Source organism: Psammomys obesus, unplaced genomic scaffold, assembly GCF_907164565.1.
Source record: "Psammomys obesus unplaced genomic scaffold, mPsaObe1.curated_primary_1811, whole genome shotgun sequence".
NCBI classification, from domain to species: domain Eukaryota; kingdom Metazoa; phylum Chordata; class Mammalia; order Rodentia; family Muridae; genus Psammomys; species Psammomys obesus.
In genome coordinates, this window is record NW_026590905.1 from 842,301 (window position 1) to 861,117 (window position 18,817).

At 44.4% G+C, this 18,817-nt stretch overlaps 1 protein-coding gene and 1 non-coding gene across 13 annotated transcripts in view; both read left to right on the top strand.

Annotated features, from left to right (window-relative positions):
- Chd4 (chromodomain helicase DNA binding protein 4) overlaps nucleotides 1-17,666 on the top strand; it is a 34,872-nt gene extending 17,206 nt beyond the window's left edge. For 4 of the 12 annotated variants that reach the window (XM_055609320.1, XM_055609326.1, XM_055609323.1 and 1 more), the window contains exons 23-40: nucleotides 361-485; nucleotides 765-1,002; nucleotides 1,158-1,333; nucleotides 7,069-7,249; nucleotides 7,334-7,420; nucleotides 7,508-7,596; nucleotides 7,706-7,839; nucleotides 8,134-8,278; nucleotides 8,549-8,714; nucleotides 8,980-9,077; nucleotides 9,171-9,318; nucleotides 9,558-9,629; nucleotides 9,932-10,069; nucleotides 10,399-10,507; nucleotides 10,610-10,742; nucleotides 15,565-15,763; nucleotides 16,747-16,910; nucleotides 17,054-17,666. In XM_055609320.1, the coding sequence (XP_055465295.1) occupies nucleotides 361-485; nucleotides 765-1,002; nucleotides 1,158-1,333; nucleotides 7,069-7,249; nucleotides 7,334-7,420; nucleotides 7,508-7,596; nucleotides 7,706-7,839; nucleotides 8,134-8,278; nucleotides 8,549-8,714; nucleotides 8,980-9,077; nucleotides 9,171-9,318; nucleotides 9,558-9,629; nucleotides 9,932-10,069; nucleotides 10,399-10,507; nucleotides 10,610-10,742; nucleotides 15,565-15,763; nucleotides 16,747-16,910; nucleotides 17,054-17,071 (2,420 nt within the window). In that variant the 3' untranslated portion in view covers nucleotides 17,072-17,666. Of the gene's footprint in view, nucleotides 1-360; nucleotides 486-764; nucleotides 1,003-1,157; nucleotides 1,334-7,068; nucleotides 7,421-7,507; nucleotides 7,597-7,705; nucleotides 7,840-8,133; nucleotides 8,279-8,548; nucleotides 8,715-8,979; nucleotides 9,078-9,170; nucleotides 9,319-9,557; nucleotides 9,630-9,931; nucleotides 10,070-10,398; nucleotides 10,508-10,609; nucleotides 10,743-15,564; nucleotides 15,764-16,746; nucleotides 16,911-17,053 lie in introns of all 12 variants that reach the window. The other 8 variants (XM_055609321.1, XM_055609327.1, XM_055609324.1 and 5 more) reach the window with 4 other exon arrangements.
- Nucleotides 8,769-8,904, top strand: LOC129678602 (small Cajal body-specific RNA 11). Its single transcript, XR_008720411.1, has one exon. It is a non-coding gene; the product is annotated as a small Cajal body-specific RNA 11 (non-coding RNA).
- Nucleotides 17,667-18,817: the final 1,151 nt, after the last annotated feature.

The following is an 18,817-nucleotide window of genomic DNA, read 5'->3' on the forward strand; positions in this document are numbered from 1 at the left end:
CTCTTTCTTGAAAGATACCTGTACAAGAATGTCCTCTGGGATGTCAAGATGTGATGCTGTGTGTCATGTTTGCACTTATCCTTTCTGGTGATTATTGGTCACATGGTTAAGGTCATGATGTCTGCTAAAATTCTCCATTGTAAGGTTACTTTTCCCCATTGGAATTGATACATATTTTGAAGGAGATATTTAACTATGCTAATGTCATTTTGCTCATAAACTTTGAGGCTGATTTTAATATCCATCAGGGTACTTTGTTTATGACAGTTGTTTGGTGTTTTTATGAGCAGTGTTTTACCTTCCTTCTCTACTTATTTATTGGAATTCAGGAGGGAACTCATGGTATTTTCTGTTTTTTAGCACCGGGTGCCCAACAGTTCTGCTTCTTGCTTTCCACTCGAGCTGGGGGCCTGGGGATCAATCTGGCCACTGCTGACACAGTTATTATATATGACTCTGACTGGAACCCCCATAATGACATCCAGGTGAGCAGATTATCTTTGGGAGATTTCAGCAGCCCCTACCCTCCAGGAGGGTTTTGTCATTTAGAATTTAAGTGTTAAAACAACTGACTTTTCTTCTTTTTGAATGTCATTACCTATAAGCCTGAGAATTGGGGTTAGTTATAGTCCTATTTTGAGTAACTTGATAAGAGGTTAGTGTTTGGAAGGAGAGGTGCGAAAGGAGATTTAATGTGAAGACTAGCTTCAGCTTGTGAAAGTCAGTAGGACATAAGATCTCTGGCATTACTTGATCACTTGCAGGCCTTTAGCAGAGCCCACCGTATTGGGCAAAATAAGAAGGTAATGATCTACCGGTTTGTGACCCGTGCGTCAGTGGAGGAGCGCATCACTCAGGTGGCAAAGAAGAAGATGATGCTGACACATTTAGTGGTGCGGCCTGGGCTGGGCTCCAAGACTGGCTCAATGTCCAAGCAGGAGCTTGATGACATCCTCAAATTCGGCACTGAGGAACTGTTCAAGGATGAATCCACGGATGGAGGTGTGCTAATCAAATGAGGAGCTTGGTTTTGGGTGGAGCTTGGTTTCTTAGAGAGTAGGGAAGAACCTTTGACACAAGGGTCCTGTGGAGACTGCTTTCTACTGCTGCTGCTGAACTGACTGACTTAAGGGTTGTGGGTCCCTGGTTTTTCATAGGAGGAGACAACAAAGAGGGAGAAGATAGCAGTGTTATCCATTATGATGATAAGGCCATTGAACGACTGCTGGATCGAAACCAGGATGAGACTGAAGACACAGAATTGCAGGGCATGAATGAATATTTGAGCTCATTCAAAGTGGCCCAGTATGTAGTACGGGAAGAAGAAATGGGGGTGAGTATGAGTCCAAGGTGATGCAGTTCTTGGTGATTGCTCTGAAAATTGGAATTGAGACCAAGATGATACTTGAGGTTCTTTTTGTTGTTTTTTTTTTTTTAAGATTTATTTATGTATTTTATGTATATGGGAACTTCACCTGCATGTATTGCTGCAGCTTTATGTCAGACAATGGTGAGCTGCCATGTGGGTGCTGGGAATTGAACTCGGGTCCTTTGGAAGAGCAATGACTGCTCTTAATCACTAAGCCATCTTCCAGCTTCCAAGACGATATTTGAAACAACAGAAAAATGTCTTTTTGCCTTAAAAAAAAGAATGTAACATGCTTAATTTACGTTCTCATCTTTCCCCTGACCTGTCAAGGTCACACAGCCGTGGTTCACATCACTTTCATATGCTCTCCCAGAGTCTTATTTTTATTCATCTTAATAATTCTCCACATAAATTTTTGAATGCTACCTCAGAAAAAGCAGAGGAGATACACACTTTCAATAACTAGCTGTTTTCTTAAAGATGAGAATTTCTCCTCGTTTTTTTTTTTTTTTTTGACAGTAAGAAGCAAAAACTACCAAAAGGGGCCGTGTGGGGTTTTTGTAATGTATTCTTCTCCCAAGTAACTTAAAAACCTTGCTTTCTTTGCTGGTTCCCTTTAAACCTTGACTCTGGGCTAGGTTGGCATGGATTTTTGATTTTTTTTTTTTTGTTGGTTCTTGAGACAGGGTTTCTTTGTATAGTCTTGGCTGTTCTGGACTTGCTTTGTAGACCAGGCTGGCCTGGAACTCAGAGATCTGCCTGCCTCTGCCTCCCTGAATGCTGGGATTAAAGGCATGTACTACCACAGCGTTGCTGGTTTTTGATGTCTTTCACATGCTTTTTCATCCTTCCAACTCAGAATGATGTTTTTGCTTTGTTCTGATAACACTTTTTTTTTTTTCTTTTTTAAACAATGTCTTACTATTTAGCATAGGTCTTAAACTTTTGATCCTCTTGCATCAGCCTCCCAATTGCTAGGATTACAGGCCTAAGTTATTGTAGTGAAACCTAGACTGGTTTTGAACTCTTTATGTAGCTTAAGTTGATTTTGAATTCATGATCCTTCTGCCTCTACCTCCCAGGTGGATTACCAGCATATAACACCCACCATGTCTGGCACCACATCGTGTCTGGCCATCTGGCAGAGTATTTATTATTTTGTGTTTTATTTTATATAATTTTTGTCACCAGGTATCATATGTGCCAGGCTGGCCTTGATTTTACTGTGTAGCTGAGAATAACCTGACTCCCATCTTTCAAGTGCTGTGATGTCCGTATGTGCTAGTAGGCCTGCTGTACATGATAATGGAGCTTGAACCCAAAGCTGTATGCGTACTGGGCTAGCATTCTGTCCAGCTGAATCACATCCTCACAACTGTCTAGCAGGTCTTTTGTTTTATTTTTTTAGTGATTTGCATAGGGCTAAGATCAGTTCTGCCTGATAAGTTAGCCTTTTAAAGGATCCTAAACCAAACACTAATTAATGGGGATTTTTCTTCCTCCTTTTTGCTTATTGTTATTTTTTTGAGACAGGCTCTCCCTATGTAGACCAGCCTAGTCTTGAACTCATGGCCTCCCAAGTGTAAGATTACACTCGTGAACCACAATATGTATCATTATCATCCACCCCCCTCCCCTGAGATGGGGTTTCTCTGTGTAGTGTTGGCTGTCCTGGACTTCTGTGTAGCCCAGGCTGGCCTGGAACTCAGAGATCTGCCTGCCTCCCCCTAGAGTGCTGGGATTATAGGTGTGGGCCACCATGTCCAGCTCACAATACATTTTCTCTGCTTTTTGAGACAGGCTGGTCTGGGACTCACTATGTAGTCAACGATGACCTTGAACTTCTGATCTTGCCTCCTGAGTGCTGGGATGACAGGCCTATGTCAGGAGCTGTGTAGCCGCCATGTCCCGTCTGTGATGCCGGGGAGTGCGCACTAGAAGGAACTGCCCAGTGTCCTTTCAACCCGCTTTTAGGGGACATAGTTCCTAGTCACAGTTTGGGTGACTGGCTGGGAGATTTTATATAAATCAGTATGAATTCAACCAAAAACTATTTATGGTAGGAGATCTTATTTCTTAGTAGTAGAGAGTATTCTGTAGAAGTAATTTCTGGCACACACATTCTGGGGAAGAATCTGTGCTAGCGACTACACAAGTACACGTGCTGTCTGATTAGTGCCTGAAGTTCTGTGTTTCTGTTTCTCTCTTTCTCTCTTTCTTTCTTTCTCTCTTTTCTTTCTTTCTTTCTTTCTTTCTTTCTTTCTTTCTTTCTTTCTTTCTCTCTTTTTCTCTCTTTCTTTCTCTCTTTCTTTCTTTCTTTCTTTCTTTCTTTCTCTCTTTCTCTCTCTTTCTTTCTCTCTTTCTTTTTCTCTCTTTCTTTCTCTCTTTTTCTCTTTCTTTTTCTCTCTCTCTCTCTCTTTCTTTCTTTCTTTCTCTCTTTCTTTTTCTCTCTCTCTTTCTTTCTTTCTTTTTTTTGAGACGGGGTCCTACTATGTAGCTTTGGCATGGAATTCATGGAGATCTGCCTGCCTCTGCCTCCAGGTGCTGGGGTTGAAGACGTCCAGCACCGAACCTGGGTACTTATTTCTCTTTAGACCTTTGCATCAGTAAGTAAGGTTGCTGGGGATGGAGTCTGGGGCTAAGCAGGCAATCTGCTAGGGTCATATTTATATATGCTAAAATAATTTTTTTGTTTTGCATTTGTAATTGCTTTTACAACCAACTCCTTTTTCTTTTAAAAATTTTATTATGTATATTATTCATTATGCATAGTTCTGTGTACCTTAAAAATATTTTTTTTGGGGCGGGGTAGCTCAAGCAAGCCTTGACTTTAGGTAGTTAATGATGACCTTGAACTTTTGACCCTTTTGGCTCTGCCTCCTGAGTGCTGGGATCTTAGGCTAGTGCCATCACACCTGGATGTATGTGGTGCTGGGAATTGAATCCAAGAATTGGTGCATGGTAAGCCTTACCAACCAAAGCATATCCCTCTCCCCATAAGTTGTTGCCCAGGCTGGTCTTGAACTTTTGATCCTCTTGCCTCAGCCTCTATAATATTGCCTCTATAATAGCTAAGAAAAGCTATTGGAGCATTAGGCCTGAAATTTTATTTTATTGGCCTTGCCACACTTTGTAGCCCCCTGTGGCCTGGAATTTATTGTGGAATTCCAGGCTGGCCTCAGGCTCAATTCTTCTCCCTCAGCTTCCTGGTTGCTGAAGAAAGAGGAAAGCTAAGCCTGTAGCACAAGTCATTAATCCTAGCATTCAGGAGGCAGAGGCAAACGGATCTCTTGAGTTCAAGGCTGTTCTGGTCTACGTAGGGAGTTCTAGACCACCCAGGGCTACAAAATTGAGGCTTTACCTCAGAAAATCAGACTGGGGAGGGAAGTAGGAAGGGGGACAAGAAAGCTTATTTGGTTTACCATTTCAGAAGCTTCAGAGGATGGTTGTTGCTCATGGTTAAGGGGTAAATGTACAGAGGAAATTGCTCATAGGGCAGTAAAGAAACAAAAAAAAAAAAAAAAAAAAGAAGAAGAGACTGCTGTCTGAATGAGTACATGATTCAGTGATCTACCTTCTTCCTGTTGGGTCTGAACTATATGGGGGGTCCACCACTTTTCAGTTGCAGCAAGCCATATAGCAACATGGTTCAAAATTCAAAAGGAAAAAGTAGCCCCCACCCTGTTCTCCTTGGGGGATGATTGTTTTTAGTTTGATTTTGTGTATGTGTATACATACATACATGCATAGACATAAATATATGTATATATGGGTGTGTGTGTATGTTTTGTCCAGGGTGACCTTGAATTTATGGTGATCCTCCCGCTTCATCCTTCTAAATGCTTAGATTACAGGTGTGAACCTCCATGCTTGTGTATGTGTGTGTCTGTATCTATCTGTCTGTTAGGGAGTTAAATAATAAATGGTTTGGGAAGCATGGGTTAAATATATTTTGCCTGAAATGCTTGCAACCAGAATTGTTTCAGATATGGGAGGATTTTTTTTTTTCAGATTTTGGATTTTAAGTATATTTATAGACTTGTTTGAATATTTATAAATCAAAGATCTGACATCTGAACTTCGTATTGACATCCTGTTGAAAAGACATTTGTCTGTGGGAGTATTGGAGAGATGGTTCAGCAGTTAAAAAAGCACTGGCTTCAAAGCACTATAGTTCCAGTTCCAGAGGATCTGATGCCATCTTCTGGTGTCCTTGGATACCAGGTGTGATTGTGGTGCACAGACTTACATGCAGGCTGAATATACATAAAACAAACCAGCACAAAAGCCAAAAATTTCAAAGGCAGTACACCTGCATGCCACAAGAGGACACCAGATCACATTATAGATGGTTGTGAGCCATCATATGGTTTCTGGGAATTGAACTCAGGACTTAGAAGAGCAGTCAGTGCTCCTAACCTCTGAGCTATCTCTTCAGCCCTGGCAGTTATGATTCTTAGGCATTTCAAGTTTCATATTTTTAGATTTTGTTTTCTTTAGTTAGGGATTACTAGCCTGTTCTGTAATTAGGTTGTATAGACTGAGAACTTGTTTCTTTAGTTTACACTTATTTGGGTGTGGGTGTGGGTATGTGGAAGTCAGAAGACAACTTGTAGCACATTGGTTTTCCTCCCATGTGGGTCCCATGATCAGAATCGGCATGTGGGGCTTGGTTGTATATTCCCCTCTGACCATCCATTGCTCGGGCATGTAGGTTGTTTATGCTGAGGCTGTGAACAATGGCTTTACTCTGTTTTGAGGGACTCGGAGTTGGCTTTTCTTTGAGACAAGGTCTCATGCATTCCAAGTTGGCCTTGAATTCGCTATGTAATTGAAGTTGGTCTTTGATTTCTGACTCTTCTGGCTCTTCTTCCCAAGGGCGACTTTTACATACACTCACCTGCTGCTGTGCATGGCTTATGCATTTCTGAGGGTCACACCCAGGGCTGTGTGTGTGCTAAGCAACTGAACTGTATCTCCATTCCAGGATGTGTATTTAGTCAGGGTTTCTGAAATGTCCAAAGGGGAAAGAATCTGTAACTTTGATAAGATTTGGAGGGCTAAATTTTCCTTTGCGCAGTGGTGGCACATGGCTCTATATGAATTTCAGGCCAGCGTGGTCTAAAGAGTGAGCTCCAGGATAGTCAGGGCTACACAGAGACACCTTGTCTAAAAAAAAAAACAAAAAAAAAAACAAAAAATAAAAGAGAGAGAGAGATACATTGATATACTTGAATGTGTATGAGTGTAAATTTGTTGTTTTTCTTTTCAAACAGTTGCTATTTTCTGAGGTTAATTAAGAGCAGAATGTTTAATGTCCTGAAGGTCTCTTGCAGGTGTGCAGGTCTCTTGCTTCTTTACTCTGCTTGCCAAGGCACTAACCTTTCTTTTTGTCCTCCCGTTTTTTGATGTTGCCAGTAAAAAACGGTGAAACCTACACACTGTCTTCATTTTGTCTTGTCAGAGTTTTCTGTCCCACAGTTTTCTTTAATCAGGCTGACTGCTAATCTACACATAACCTTTGAGGAGCCATGTCTTGTCTGTCAAATTTCTTCCAAGTTTTTAGGTCCAAGCAGGCACACCAAGTGTTTATAAATTCAGCCGTGCAAAGGAGCTGGCAGATGGGAACTGTGAGGACCAGGGGTAGCTGGTGGTGCCGACTTCAGCACCCCTGAGTCCTGGCCCTCCCTCTGTCCCAGGAGGAAGAGGAGGTAGAACGGGAAATCATAAAACAGGAAGAAAGTGTGGATCCTGACTACTGGGAGAAATTGCTGCGGCACCATTATGAGCAGCAGCAAGAAGATCTAGCCCGAAATCTGGGCAAAGGAAAAAGAATCCGTAAACAGGTCAACTACAATGATGGCTCACAGGAGGACCGAGGTGTGTGTGGCCGGCCCCGCCCCCCACCCACGGGCCGTTCCACTAGAGCAGTGGGCCCCGCTCATCTGCCCTCTCTCCCTCCAGATTGGCAGGACGACCAGTCCGACAACCAGTCCGATTACTCAGTGGCCTCAGAGGAAGGTGATGAAGACTTTGATGAACGATCAGAAGGTGAGAATGGTGCCATCTTCTAGTTCTGTAGCTGTTACATTGTGTACTGTGCTATCAGTGCCACTCACTCATCATTTCTTCTTACAGCTCCCCGCAGGCCCAGTCGCAAGGGCCTGCGGAATGATAAAGATAAGCCATTACCTCCTCTGCTGGCCCGTGTTGGTGGGAATATTGAAGTAAGTACCATGTGTTCCTGTAGTGGGTGAAAGGGGAGAGAGAGCACCAGACAGTGGGTCTTAGGTGGGAAGAGACTTGCTTCCTCTTACAGTGCTTCTTTTTCCTTAGGTGCTTGGTTTTAATGCTCGTCAGCGAAAAGCATTTCTTAATGCAATTATGCGATATGGCATGCCACCTCAGGATGCTTTTACCACTCAGTGGCTTGTGAGAGATCTTCGAGGCAAGTCAGAGAAAGAATTTAAGTAAGTTGAGGGCTGGGCATACCAGTTGGAGCCAAGGATTCTATTGTGTGTGCTGTCTGCAGACCTAGCCCCTGTTGTTCGAGGAAAGGAGTGTTGCTAGCTGCAGTTGGCAGGTGAAGCTGTTGCTTCTGAGAGTTTTGTTCTTGGCTTCCCTAAAGAGTCCTTAGAGCGTAGTGTGGCTTTGGAGATGAGCATTCCAGGTCATTGTAGGCCTTACCTTTAGGGAGGTCCATGTTAGTGGCCAGCAGCAATGTCTGATAATTCTCTTCTTATCTCTGTTCTCCATTTCTACAGGGCTTATGTCTCACTCTTCATGAGGCATTTATGTGAGCCTGGGGCAGATGGGGCTGAGACTTTTGCTGATGGCGTCCCTCGAGAAGGCCTGTCTCGTCAACATGTTCTTACTAGAATTGGTGTCATGTCCCTGATTCGAAAGAAGGTGAGCACCAAGCCTATTTTTAGTTTTAAACTGAAGCCAGGCATGGTGCCATATGCCTTTAATTCCAGTGCTCAGGAGGCCAAGACAGGCGGATCTCTTGAGTTCAAGGCCAGTTTGGTCTACAAAGTCCAGGACAGCCAAGGCCAGACAGAGAAAACGCTGTCTACAAAACCAAACAAACAAAACAAGAAAAAGATTTCTAAAGAAATTGGGGCTAATTGGAAAGTAACCATAGCTGGAAATGAATCTTTATCTTGCCATTCTTTGTAGGTTCAGGAGTTTGAACATGTTAATGGGCGCTGGAGCATGCCCGAACTGGCTGAAGTAGAGGAAAACAAGAAAATGTCTCAGCCAGGGTCACCCTCTCCAAAGACTCCTACACCGTCCACACCAGGGGACACACAACCCAATACTCCTGCCCCTGTGCCACCTGCTGGTAAGTCTGCCTATTGTGTCATTTCTGTGCTTTTATTTAAAAAAAAAAAAAATCTTGTCCTGTGCCTTTTTCTGCTACCCTGTGCTCAGTCCTAACAGGGTGGTCTGGCAGGACGCACAGCGATTTCCCTCTCAGTTTAGGAGGGCTGTCCTGAGAAAAGGGCTGGCTCTTAAAGGCACGAGAGGACAATTTAGGAGCAGACAAACAGAACATGACCTCTCTGACCTAGGAACTTCATAATTGGTTGTCTTCTATTGGTCTGCAGAGGATGGGATAAAAATAGAGGAAAATAGCCTTAAAGAAGAAGAGAGCACAGAAGGAGAAAAGGAAGTGAAATCTGTAGTCCCTGAGGTGACTGTGGAGGTAAGGGATAAGGTGGCCAGTACTGTGCTAACATCAGGTGTCTCTGAGATTCAGGCCCATTTGTTTTACCTTCTGTCTTCTGTTCCTTTGAAGAGTGCACAGACCCCTGCCCCTGCCCCTGCCCCTGCCTCTGCCCCTGAAGATGAAAAGGCCCCTGCTGAATCTTCTGAGGGCGAGGAGAAAGTGGAAAAGGCAGAGGTGAAGGAGAGAACAGAGGAGCCTATGGAGACAGAAACCAAAGGTGTGTGTGTGTATATATTTACAAGCACTCCAGGCTGCTCTGTAGTTCTAGATGCAGCTAGGCTTTTGAACTCTCAGAAAGAAGTGATGTGTCTGGGACCCTTGCTTCTAAATTATCCCCAGCCTTCGACATCTTTGCAGTTCTGCTCATAGACGTGTAGATGGAATACTAAGTTGCAGTATGGGGCCAGAGCTAGTAAGTTGTCTTTCTTAGGGTTCTCAGTGCCTTCTGTTCTCTAGGCGCTGCTGAGGTGGAGAAGGTGGAGGAGAAGTCTGCAGTAGATCTGACCCCTATCGTGGTGGAAGACAAAGGTTGGTGTGTAGAAAAGTTGATCCGTGTTTGGACTAAAACCAGAAGGAAGCACATAACCCACACTTGCCTCATCTGTTATTATAAACATTTTATTCTAAGACAATGAATTGTTCCAAATTTATTATTATTATTCCAATGACTGTTCCCAAATTTAATTGCTAGGGAGCTGGCTGGCGACACCTTCTCAGGGTCTTGGAGACTTGAATGTGTGGCGGTGGATGGGTATAGCAGGCAGTGCTGTGGGCCAGGGCTAGAGTGCTGGGTTCAGACTGGAGCTGACATTTCTCTTCATACCCTGTAGAAGAGAAGAAGGAGGAAGAAGAGAAGAAGGAGGTAATGCTTCAGAATGGAGAAACCCCCAAGGATCTTAGTGATGACAAGCAGAAGAAAAACATCAAACAGCGCTTCATGTTCAACATTGCAGATGGTGGTTTTACTGGTATGGAAATCAGGGTCCTGAGGTTGGGTTTCTTGGCAGAAATCAGGATATGGTGGGAAAGTGGTGTAGGTTTTTTTGTTTCTCTGGGTTCTGTTTTAGGGAGCTAGAAATGGACCATGCTGAGATGGATGTGGGGGACAAAAATAACTCTTGTTTGTTTTCATCATTGGGTTTTTTGAGACAGGCTCTTACTGTAGCCCTGTCTGGCCTAGTACTCATGTAGAATATGGTGCAAACTGTGTTGCCTGCTCACCTACCTTTAAAAAATGTTAATTCTCACATGTATATGTCTTTTCCACTCTCTAACCATCCACTAAATTCCTTCTCAGAGTTGCACTCCCTTTGGCAGAATGAGGAGCGGGCAGCCACAGTCACTAAGAAGACTTACGAGATTTGGCACCGCCGGCATGACTACTGGCTGTTGGCTGGCATTATAAAGTATCCTTGCCTGAGTTGAGACTGGGGTCCATGAGCAGAGATCTAAAGGCTTTAGTCTGAGGCTCTTGTTTCCTTTGTTTTCCTGAGCACTTTTTAAAATAGCCATGGCTATGCCCGGTGGCAGGATATCCAGAATGACCCACGGTATGCCATCCTCAATGAGCCTTTCAAGGGTGAAATGAATCGTGGCAACTTTCTAGAGATCAAGAATAAGTTTCTAGCTCGAAGATTCAAGGTGAGCAGATTGGGACAGGTGATCCTCAGGGGGTCCTGAGGTCTCTACAGCAGGTTCTGTAAGAAAGGTTCCATTCATTTGGCTGCATTTGTCCCCTCACCCAAGATATTTATTTTATGTGTATGAATGTTTTGCCTGCATGTGTGTCTGTGCACCATGTCTCTGTCTGGTGTCTACGATGGTCAGAAGAGGGCATCAGATCCCTTGGAACTGAAGTTAGAGAAGGTTTTAAGCCACTCTGGGTGTTCTGGTAGCAGCATAGGCTTTCTGCAGGAGGCTCATGCTCTTAACCAAGCCATCTTCCCGGCTCTATAGTTTGTTGTTTATGTTCATGACTTTGCTTGAAAATGACTAAATGTGGAAATCAAGATATATAGATGTGGCGGCTGAGTGAGGCAGGCAGGTCTTTATGAGTCTGATGCCAACCTAGTCCACATAGTGAGCTTTACTCAGGCCAACCAAGGCTACATAGACCCTATGTCAAACAACAAACAAAGTGAAAGATATATAGAGTTGAAACTAGTAGCTGTCCAAGAGTTGTGGCCGTACCTAATGAGTGACAAAGTTTAGTAGGTTTGATGGGGAACTCTGTAGGTTGGGGTATTCAACCTGAGAAGTTAGGGAGCGATTAAATTGGATCCCTCAGGAGTTAAGAGCTCTGAGTGGTGAGGGTCCTTTTTTTTCTGGGTCACAGTATTTGTATGGATAAAAGGAAGGCTGGGTGCAAAGAGAAGATAAACAGTGAATCCTACTTTCAGCATTCCACTGAGACAGCCTCATTCAAGTATTCAGCAGCATCTATTGAGTATACCCTCTATGTAGATATCTAGTAGGATACCACAAAATAAGATATGGTCTCCTAAGCTGAGTACTTGGGGGAACAGAAAATATATACTAATAAATTTATACCTTTAGATATTATGTACTAATTAGTGAGTGGCACAGGGACATAGGAACAGAGAAGTGTGCTGTTTCTTTTCCAGGTTTTAGTTTCAAGTAAATGATACTGTGTATGTTAGGGGGAGGAGGCTACTGAATGCCTCAAGGAAGTTCTAACAGGGCAGTTGGGGAGGTAGCTCATGAGTGACTTTGTAAGTTTTGAAGATGCAATAGAGATTATTGCTTAGTAGAAACATGGCGAGCTATAGAATAAGGTTTGTGTAAGTACTGGTGGGAGGTTAACTGGGAAGAGTTTAAGAGTTAGAGGCCAGTAGGCATGGCACCAGAACACCAGTGGGGCTTGTTATCAGAAGGAGGAGTAGCACTTTTATGATTTCATAGGCAGCCATTGGAGGTTTTTGCATAGGACCAAGGGAAATGAAAACATCGACAGGATTACAGTTATATAGTTGTGAGATATTCAGAACCTGACCTGTGATGCTAGTTGTGGAGATGTGAAAGTTAAAGGTAAAACACCACCAAAGGATTTCTTGGCTTGGTGATTTACTGTGGTGATAACAAAACTTTTCTGTTAAAGGCCAGAGAGTAAGTAATTAATGCTTCCTGGGCCTTGTGGCCTCTATTGCTTTCTGTCACTGAAAGCACTAGTAATAGGAGATACAAAAATAAGTTCTAATAAGTAGTGGCACAGGCCTTTAATACCAGCACTTCAAGGGAGGCAGAGGCAGGAAGATCTTAGTGAGTTCAAGGTCAACCTGGTCTACCAACTGGTTCTTGGGCAGCCAAGGCTACACAGAGAAACCCTGCCTCGAAAAAAAACGAAAAGAAAAAAAAAGTTCTAATGAAACTTCTATTTGTAGGGGTTGGAGAGATGGCTCAGAGGTTAAGAATACTGGCTTTTCTTCCAACGGTTTTCAGTTTAATTCCTAGCAACCACATGGTGGCTCACGACCATCTATAGTGAGATCTACTGCCCTCTTCTGGTGTGCAGGCAGAATGCCATATAAATAATAAATAAATCTTTAAGAAAAACCAAACTTCTATTTGTGGATGGGAATTTTATGTAATTCTCAAAAAGTAGCATGTATTTCCCCCCCCCTCACAGTTTATAACATAGAACTTTATTTTTAGCTCTTGGGATATACCAAAACTGGCCATGAGCAAGGTTTGGTTCCTGGACCAGAGTTCACCAACTCTTGAGGGATTTTTTTTGTTTTGTTTTGTTTTTTCCTTAAGGTTTATTTATTTATTAAATATACAGCATTCTGCCTGCAGCATGTATGCCTACAAGCCAGAGGAAGGACACAAGATCTCATTATAGATGGTTGTGAGCCACCATGTGGTTTCTGGGAATTGAACTTGGGACCTCTGGAAGAACAGCCTGTACTCTTTACCTCTGAGCCAGCCATCTCTCCAGCCCAGAGCTCTTGAGTTCTGAGTATGAACATGGTAGACCCAAGAGTAACTGATGTCTTCAGCTTGAATCAGTGAGAAAGGTCTCATGTGAGAGCACAGAAGCTTGTAGAAAGGTGAGTTTAGTTGTAGGAAAGTTGCTTGGCATTTCTCACGAAGTAACAGCTTTTCAACTACCTTCCACTGTCCATCCTCCCTGCCCACCAGTGGGATCTAAACCTCAGTGTGTGTGTGTGTGAGGCTCATTGAGGGGCATCGGTTAACTATAGAGCCTTGTACTACAGATGTCTGTTGAGAGAAAGCTTTAAAAGAACAGCAGTAATTAGGCGTGGTAACAAATGCCTCCCACCCCAGCACTTAGACAACTTAAAAAGACCCAAAGTAACATGCCTGTAATCTCAATACTTGCATAGAGGAAGTAGGAAGATCAGGATTCAGTGTCATCCTTAGCTAACTAGTTTGAGGTTAGCCTGGCCTATGGTAGGATCTGTCTCAGCCCTTCTTAAATGCCAAGGCTAAAACTGGGCTGAGTATAATCCCAGCACTTGGGGATGCAGAGCAAGGCAGATCTCTGAGTTCAAGGCTAGTCTGGTCTATAAAGGGAGTCCAGGACAACCAAGGCTACACAGAGAAACTCTGTTTCGTGGTGGAGGGGAAGGCCAAGGCTAAACCAGTGGAATGTTCACAACCTGGGTCGGGGGAGTGAGTTGGTGAGGAAAACACAGCATACAGACCAGAAATAGGTGTCTATTTTGGGCCTAAGTTAGTACACCTTGACTAGTACCAGCGCTATGGAAACAGGTCCATTCTCAGTGGGTCTAGGAAAGAGCTAATGAGAAGAGCATTGGCAGCCTGTTCTTATAACTCCAGCACTTAGGGGCTGAAGCAGGAGGAGCCCTGCCCTAAACACAGAATAACCACGCACATACACAAACCCCTACTTGGCAAAAACAACAAAAGAACCCAAGGCTGGGTTCGGGTGTAGCTTAAATACGCAGCACTTGCTGGGCCATGCCTCTGCTCTCCGACACTGAGGGGAGGGCTTCCCAGCAGTGGGCGGTTGGCACTTAGGGACACTTTCAGGGAGAGGCGCTCCATGAGTTCCAGGCCAGCCAGGGCACACAAAGAGACCCTGTCTTGAAGAACTAAAAGATTCTACCACTTGGCGCGTATTTCAGAAATGTGCATGTAAGGCCGCTGCCTTCAAGAGCGTCGAGTGCCTTTTGGACGAGAGACTTACACAAGATAAAACAATATGATTAACAGGAGCAAAATATATTTGTTGCTGAGGGTTAAGCCTGGGACTGAGTGTGTAAAGCCTGTGCTGTACTCTAACTTAACAGAAGCAGTAACAACAAAAGTATGTATCTATGATGTTGGCGTCTGTTTTGAGACAGGATGTATTACATAGTAGTTCAGCTAGCCTCTCTAGCTTGTAATTCTCTTGTCTCAGGGTGCTGAGAAACTTAGTTTTGCAAAGTCAAAGAACCTGGCTAGGGATGTAGCTCAGTCAGTAGTGTTTGTCTAGTATGCACAAAGCCAGCCCCTCATAAAGCAACCTGTGCTGCATGCCTCAGGACACAGGTTAGAGGATGGAAGAACAGGAGTTTAAGGTTGTCACCTGCTACATTTTAAGTTCAAGGCTGGCCTTGGGGTTTTGAGACTTTGCTTTTTGTTTGGTTTTTAAAAGAAAACTAGATAACCTGATTGATTCCTATGTCCATAGGATAGGTTACTGTGCCACTTAAAAAAACAAAACAAAACAAAAAAAAAACAGGCCAGGCAGTGGTAGGGGCAGGAAGGGAGGGAGACAGAAACAGGCAGATCTTTTGAGTTTGAGGCCAGTTTGGTCTACAGAGTGAGTTCCAGGACAGCCAGGGCTGTGTACAAAGAAACCCTGTCTTGAAAACAAACAAGCAAAAAAAAAAGAATAAAGAAAGAAAAAGAAAAAATCTGTGGTAGTTGGTATTCTCCTTTCCTTTTTTTTTTTTTTTTTTTTAAGATTTATTTACTTATACAGTGCTCTGCCTGTATATGCATACGCACCAGAAGAGGGCAGTAGATCTCATTATAGATGGTTATGAGTCACTATGTGGTTGCAGGGAGTTGAACTCTGTGCTCCGAACCACTGAGCCATCTCTCTAGCTCTCTGGTGTTCTCCTTTCACCATGTGGTTCTGGGTATCAAACTCAGGTCCTCAGGCTTTGCTGCAAAGGTCTTTACTCATGGGGCCATCTTGCCATTTTAATTCCTTATACACGGTCTGATTTTTCTAAGTTGCGTGTTTATGATATCTCTATGAGAATCTAAAGAGAAAAGCATTGTTAAGAGCGTGGAGCTCCAATGGGAAGGAGATGCTGTCCTTTTGAACTACATGGGTGAGGAATGGCACTGGGCAGCTGGAAGTTCTTTACAGGTTCTTGTCTGCTGGAGGAGACGAGCTAGCTGAGAGGCCCCTCAGTGGGAAAGTGGCCATTTTCCAACCCTTCTTCTTTCTCTCCCTGTGCAGCTCTTAGAACAAGCCCTGGTGATTGAGGAGCAGCTTCGCAGGGCGGCTTACCTGAACATGTCAGAGGACCCCTCTCACCCGTCTATGGCCCTTAACACCCGTTTTGCTGAGGTGGAGTGTTTGGCAGAAAGTCACCAGCACCTGTCCAAGGAGTCGATGGCAGGAAATAAGCCAGCCAATGCAGTCTTACACAAAGGTCGCCAGTGGCTCCCCTGCCTCCTGCTCCTGCTCTCCACTCTCCCCTCCCCAACATCATGAACTAATCACTTCCAAACTGTTTTCAGAACCTGTTTGGAAGCTTAGAGTATGTGCTGAGGATCTTTACTCTTGAAGCAATCAAGGACAGTTTTTAAACTTTTAGTATATTCAGGTCCTTGAGAATAATATTGTCATCTGGGATAGTTTAGAGGTGACTTCAGGTGATTTTAGATCCCTTCAAATTCTAGACCCCTTTCAACATCATATTTCTAATTAAAGTAAAACATTCCGAGGGGGTGGAGGAAGAAGTGAAGAAAAGGTGGATGTCATAAAGGTATGGGGAGACATCTAGGAAGTAGAAAGGCGTGAATGTGAAGAAGAGATCACAGGTACTAAATTTCTCAAGTGATGGAGCACAACACAGCCTTTGGTTTGACCCCTGATGCTGAGAATAAAAACTAAGAAATAAAGCTCTCTGCTGGCATTTACCTGTGTTCCCAGCACTTGGGAGATGGAGGCAGGAAGATCAGGAGATTATAATTATGTTCTTGCTTGGCCACATAATAAGTTTGAAGTCAGCCTTAAGAAATGGAGACAATAGTGAAAAGGGGTAATGAGCTAAAAGGCTTGGTGGCTTTAAGAATCAGAATCACCCAGCACTGGTGAGGCAGAGGCAGGTGGATCTCTGTCAGTTTGAGGCCAGCCTGGTCTACAAAGCAAGTCCAAGACAGCCAGGGCTAAGGAGACACAGAGAAACCCTGTCTCAAAAACAAAAAACAAACAAAAATCAGAATCAGCCAGCTATGGCTATTCCTGGAGTCCCAGGTATTCAGGACAGGAGGCAGTAATGTCATCTGAGCTCAAAAGTTCCAGGCCAGCCTGGGCACCTGCTGTATGCTGGCGGGACAGCCAGTCCTGTAGGTTAGAACTGAGCCCTTGATTACGACAGCTTACGACCTCTTTTCTTTTTTTTTCCCTCTGCAGTTCTGAAACAGCTGGAAGAACTGTTGAGTGACATGAAAGCTGATGTGACTCGGCTCCCAGCTACCATTGCCCGAATCCCCCCAGTTGCTGTGAGGTTACAGATGTCAGAGCGGAACATTCTCAGCCGCCTGGCAAACAGGGCACCAGAACCTCCCCCACAGCAGGTAGGACCATTGTTTCAGTCTCAGTTATCCACAAAGCCACTGGAATTTGTATTTTGTGCTGCCCTTGGCTTTACTGCTGGTCGTCTCCTGTCAGGGATGCCCGGCCAGGCTCTGTTCTGACTCTTGGCTGCTTTCCCCCATAGGTAGCCCAGCAGCAGTGAAGATCCAGAGAGATGACACCGCCTCCACCACTGAGCAGTGACTTTCCTCACTTTCTCCTGTCCCGCCTGCCCCCTGGGGCCAGAGAGACCCTTGCCTTCCTTCTGCCCATCTTCTGAGTTGTAAAGGAACAGCCCCATGCACTAGGGGCAGGGAGGGAGTGAGGGGCAATGGTGCCCTTCCTGCTGGAGAGACTTGCAGCAGTAGCACGGCGCCATATGTAAGGAGCTGGCAGGCTGGCTGCCTTCTGGACCCTGGCTTCTCCCACCGTGCGCCTGTTACAAACTGTTGTGGGTTCTGCCAGGCTTGAAGAAAATGATCTGAATTTCTTCCTCTTTTTGGTTTTATTTTGTTGGTTTACTTTGTGTTTTCTCCTTTTGGGGGTATTCAGAGTGGGCCGGGCCCCTGGGCGAGACACAGCTACCTCTGTTGGCATCTTTTTAATACCAGGAACCCAGCGGCTCCAGCCACTGAAAGGCTAAAATAAAGTTGGAAAAAAAAACAAAACAAACCAAAAGCATAAAAAAAAAAAAAAAAAAAAAAAAAAACAGCAAATTTCTTGATGAGAATTGAAAATAAAAGTTTCCTTGTATTTTAGTGATCTGTTTCCGTGTGGGTGAATGTGGGTGCCAGGTGCCCCAGGAACTGGTTCCTATGTGCCTGTGCTCCTGACAGGATGACGAGCTGTGGAGAACAAGAGGCTGCTGGGCCATCCTTTTGTGGGCCCTTACCTCAAGCAAATTGTTCCCACAGAGTGCTCCTGCATGAAATAGCAACTTGCTTGGTAGAGTTGTTAAGACACTAGGCACAAATTCTGCCATGGGAACATATATATGTATGTGTGCACGTAATTTTTCTTAGAGATTAGGGTCACAGGCTGTCGTCGAACTAAGCCTGGCTCCCCTCCAGTGTGGAAATTAAGTACATGTCCTACCATGCCCTAATTTTTTTTTTTTTTAAGTGATTCACCTTTCCTGATTGATTATTTTTTGGTTTTTTGATTTTGAGACAGGGTTTCTCTGTGTAGTGCTTGGGTCCTGGAACTCCAGGCTGCCCTCAAATTGAAGAGATCCACTTCCTTCAGTTTCTAGAGAACTAGAATTAAAGAGAGTAAACCATGGCTTACAGTTTATTTTGGCTTTTCGAGACAGTTTCTCAGTGTAGCTCTGGGGATTCTGGACGCGCTTTGTGGTCAGACCAGGCTGGCCTCGAACTCTATTGATCCGCCTGCCTCTGCCTCCCAAGTGCTGGAATTAAAGGCGTGCACCACCACGCTCCGCAGTTTATATATTTTGTATTACGTATATTTGTGGAGAGGGCTACTGTGCACGTGGAAGTCGAAGATCACCTTGCAGTTCATTCCAGACACCTACCATATTGGTGGGTCCTGTACTCAAACTCAGTTCAAGCTTGACAGCAAGCGCGTTTATCCTACGAGCCATCTCCCAAGCCTGTAAGGTGGTTTGTTTGTTTTAACTCTTAATACTGCTTAGAAGAAAGGCCGAGTACGTTTTTCTGGTGATGCTAAGTGTAAAGGGCTGGCGAGGAGGGCAAGGTAGGCTTACAGGAAAGCGGTTCTAATCAAAACTTCGGGACGGGAGGGCGGAGAAGTGGGCCCCGCGATCTTGCGAGCTAAGGCAACTGGCCGGGTGCCGGGGGAGGGCCTGCTGCGGTTCTACGTAGCAGGAGCATGGCGGCCTCGGGGCCCCTAAACTGGGACTCGGAGAGCAGCCGCGAGGAAGGGCAGA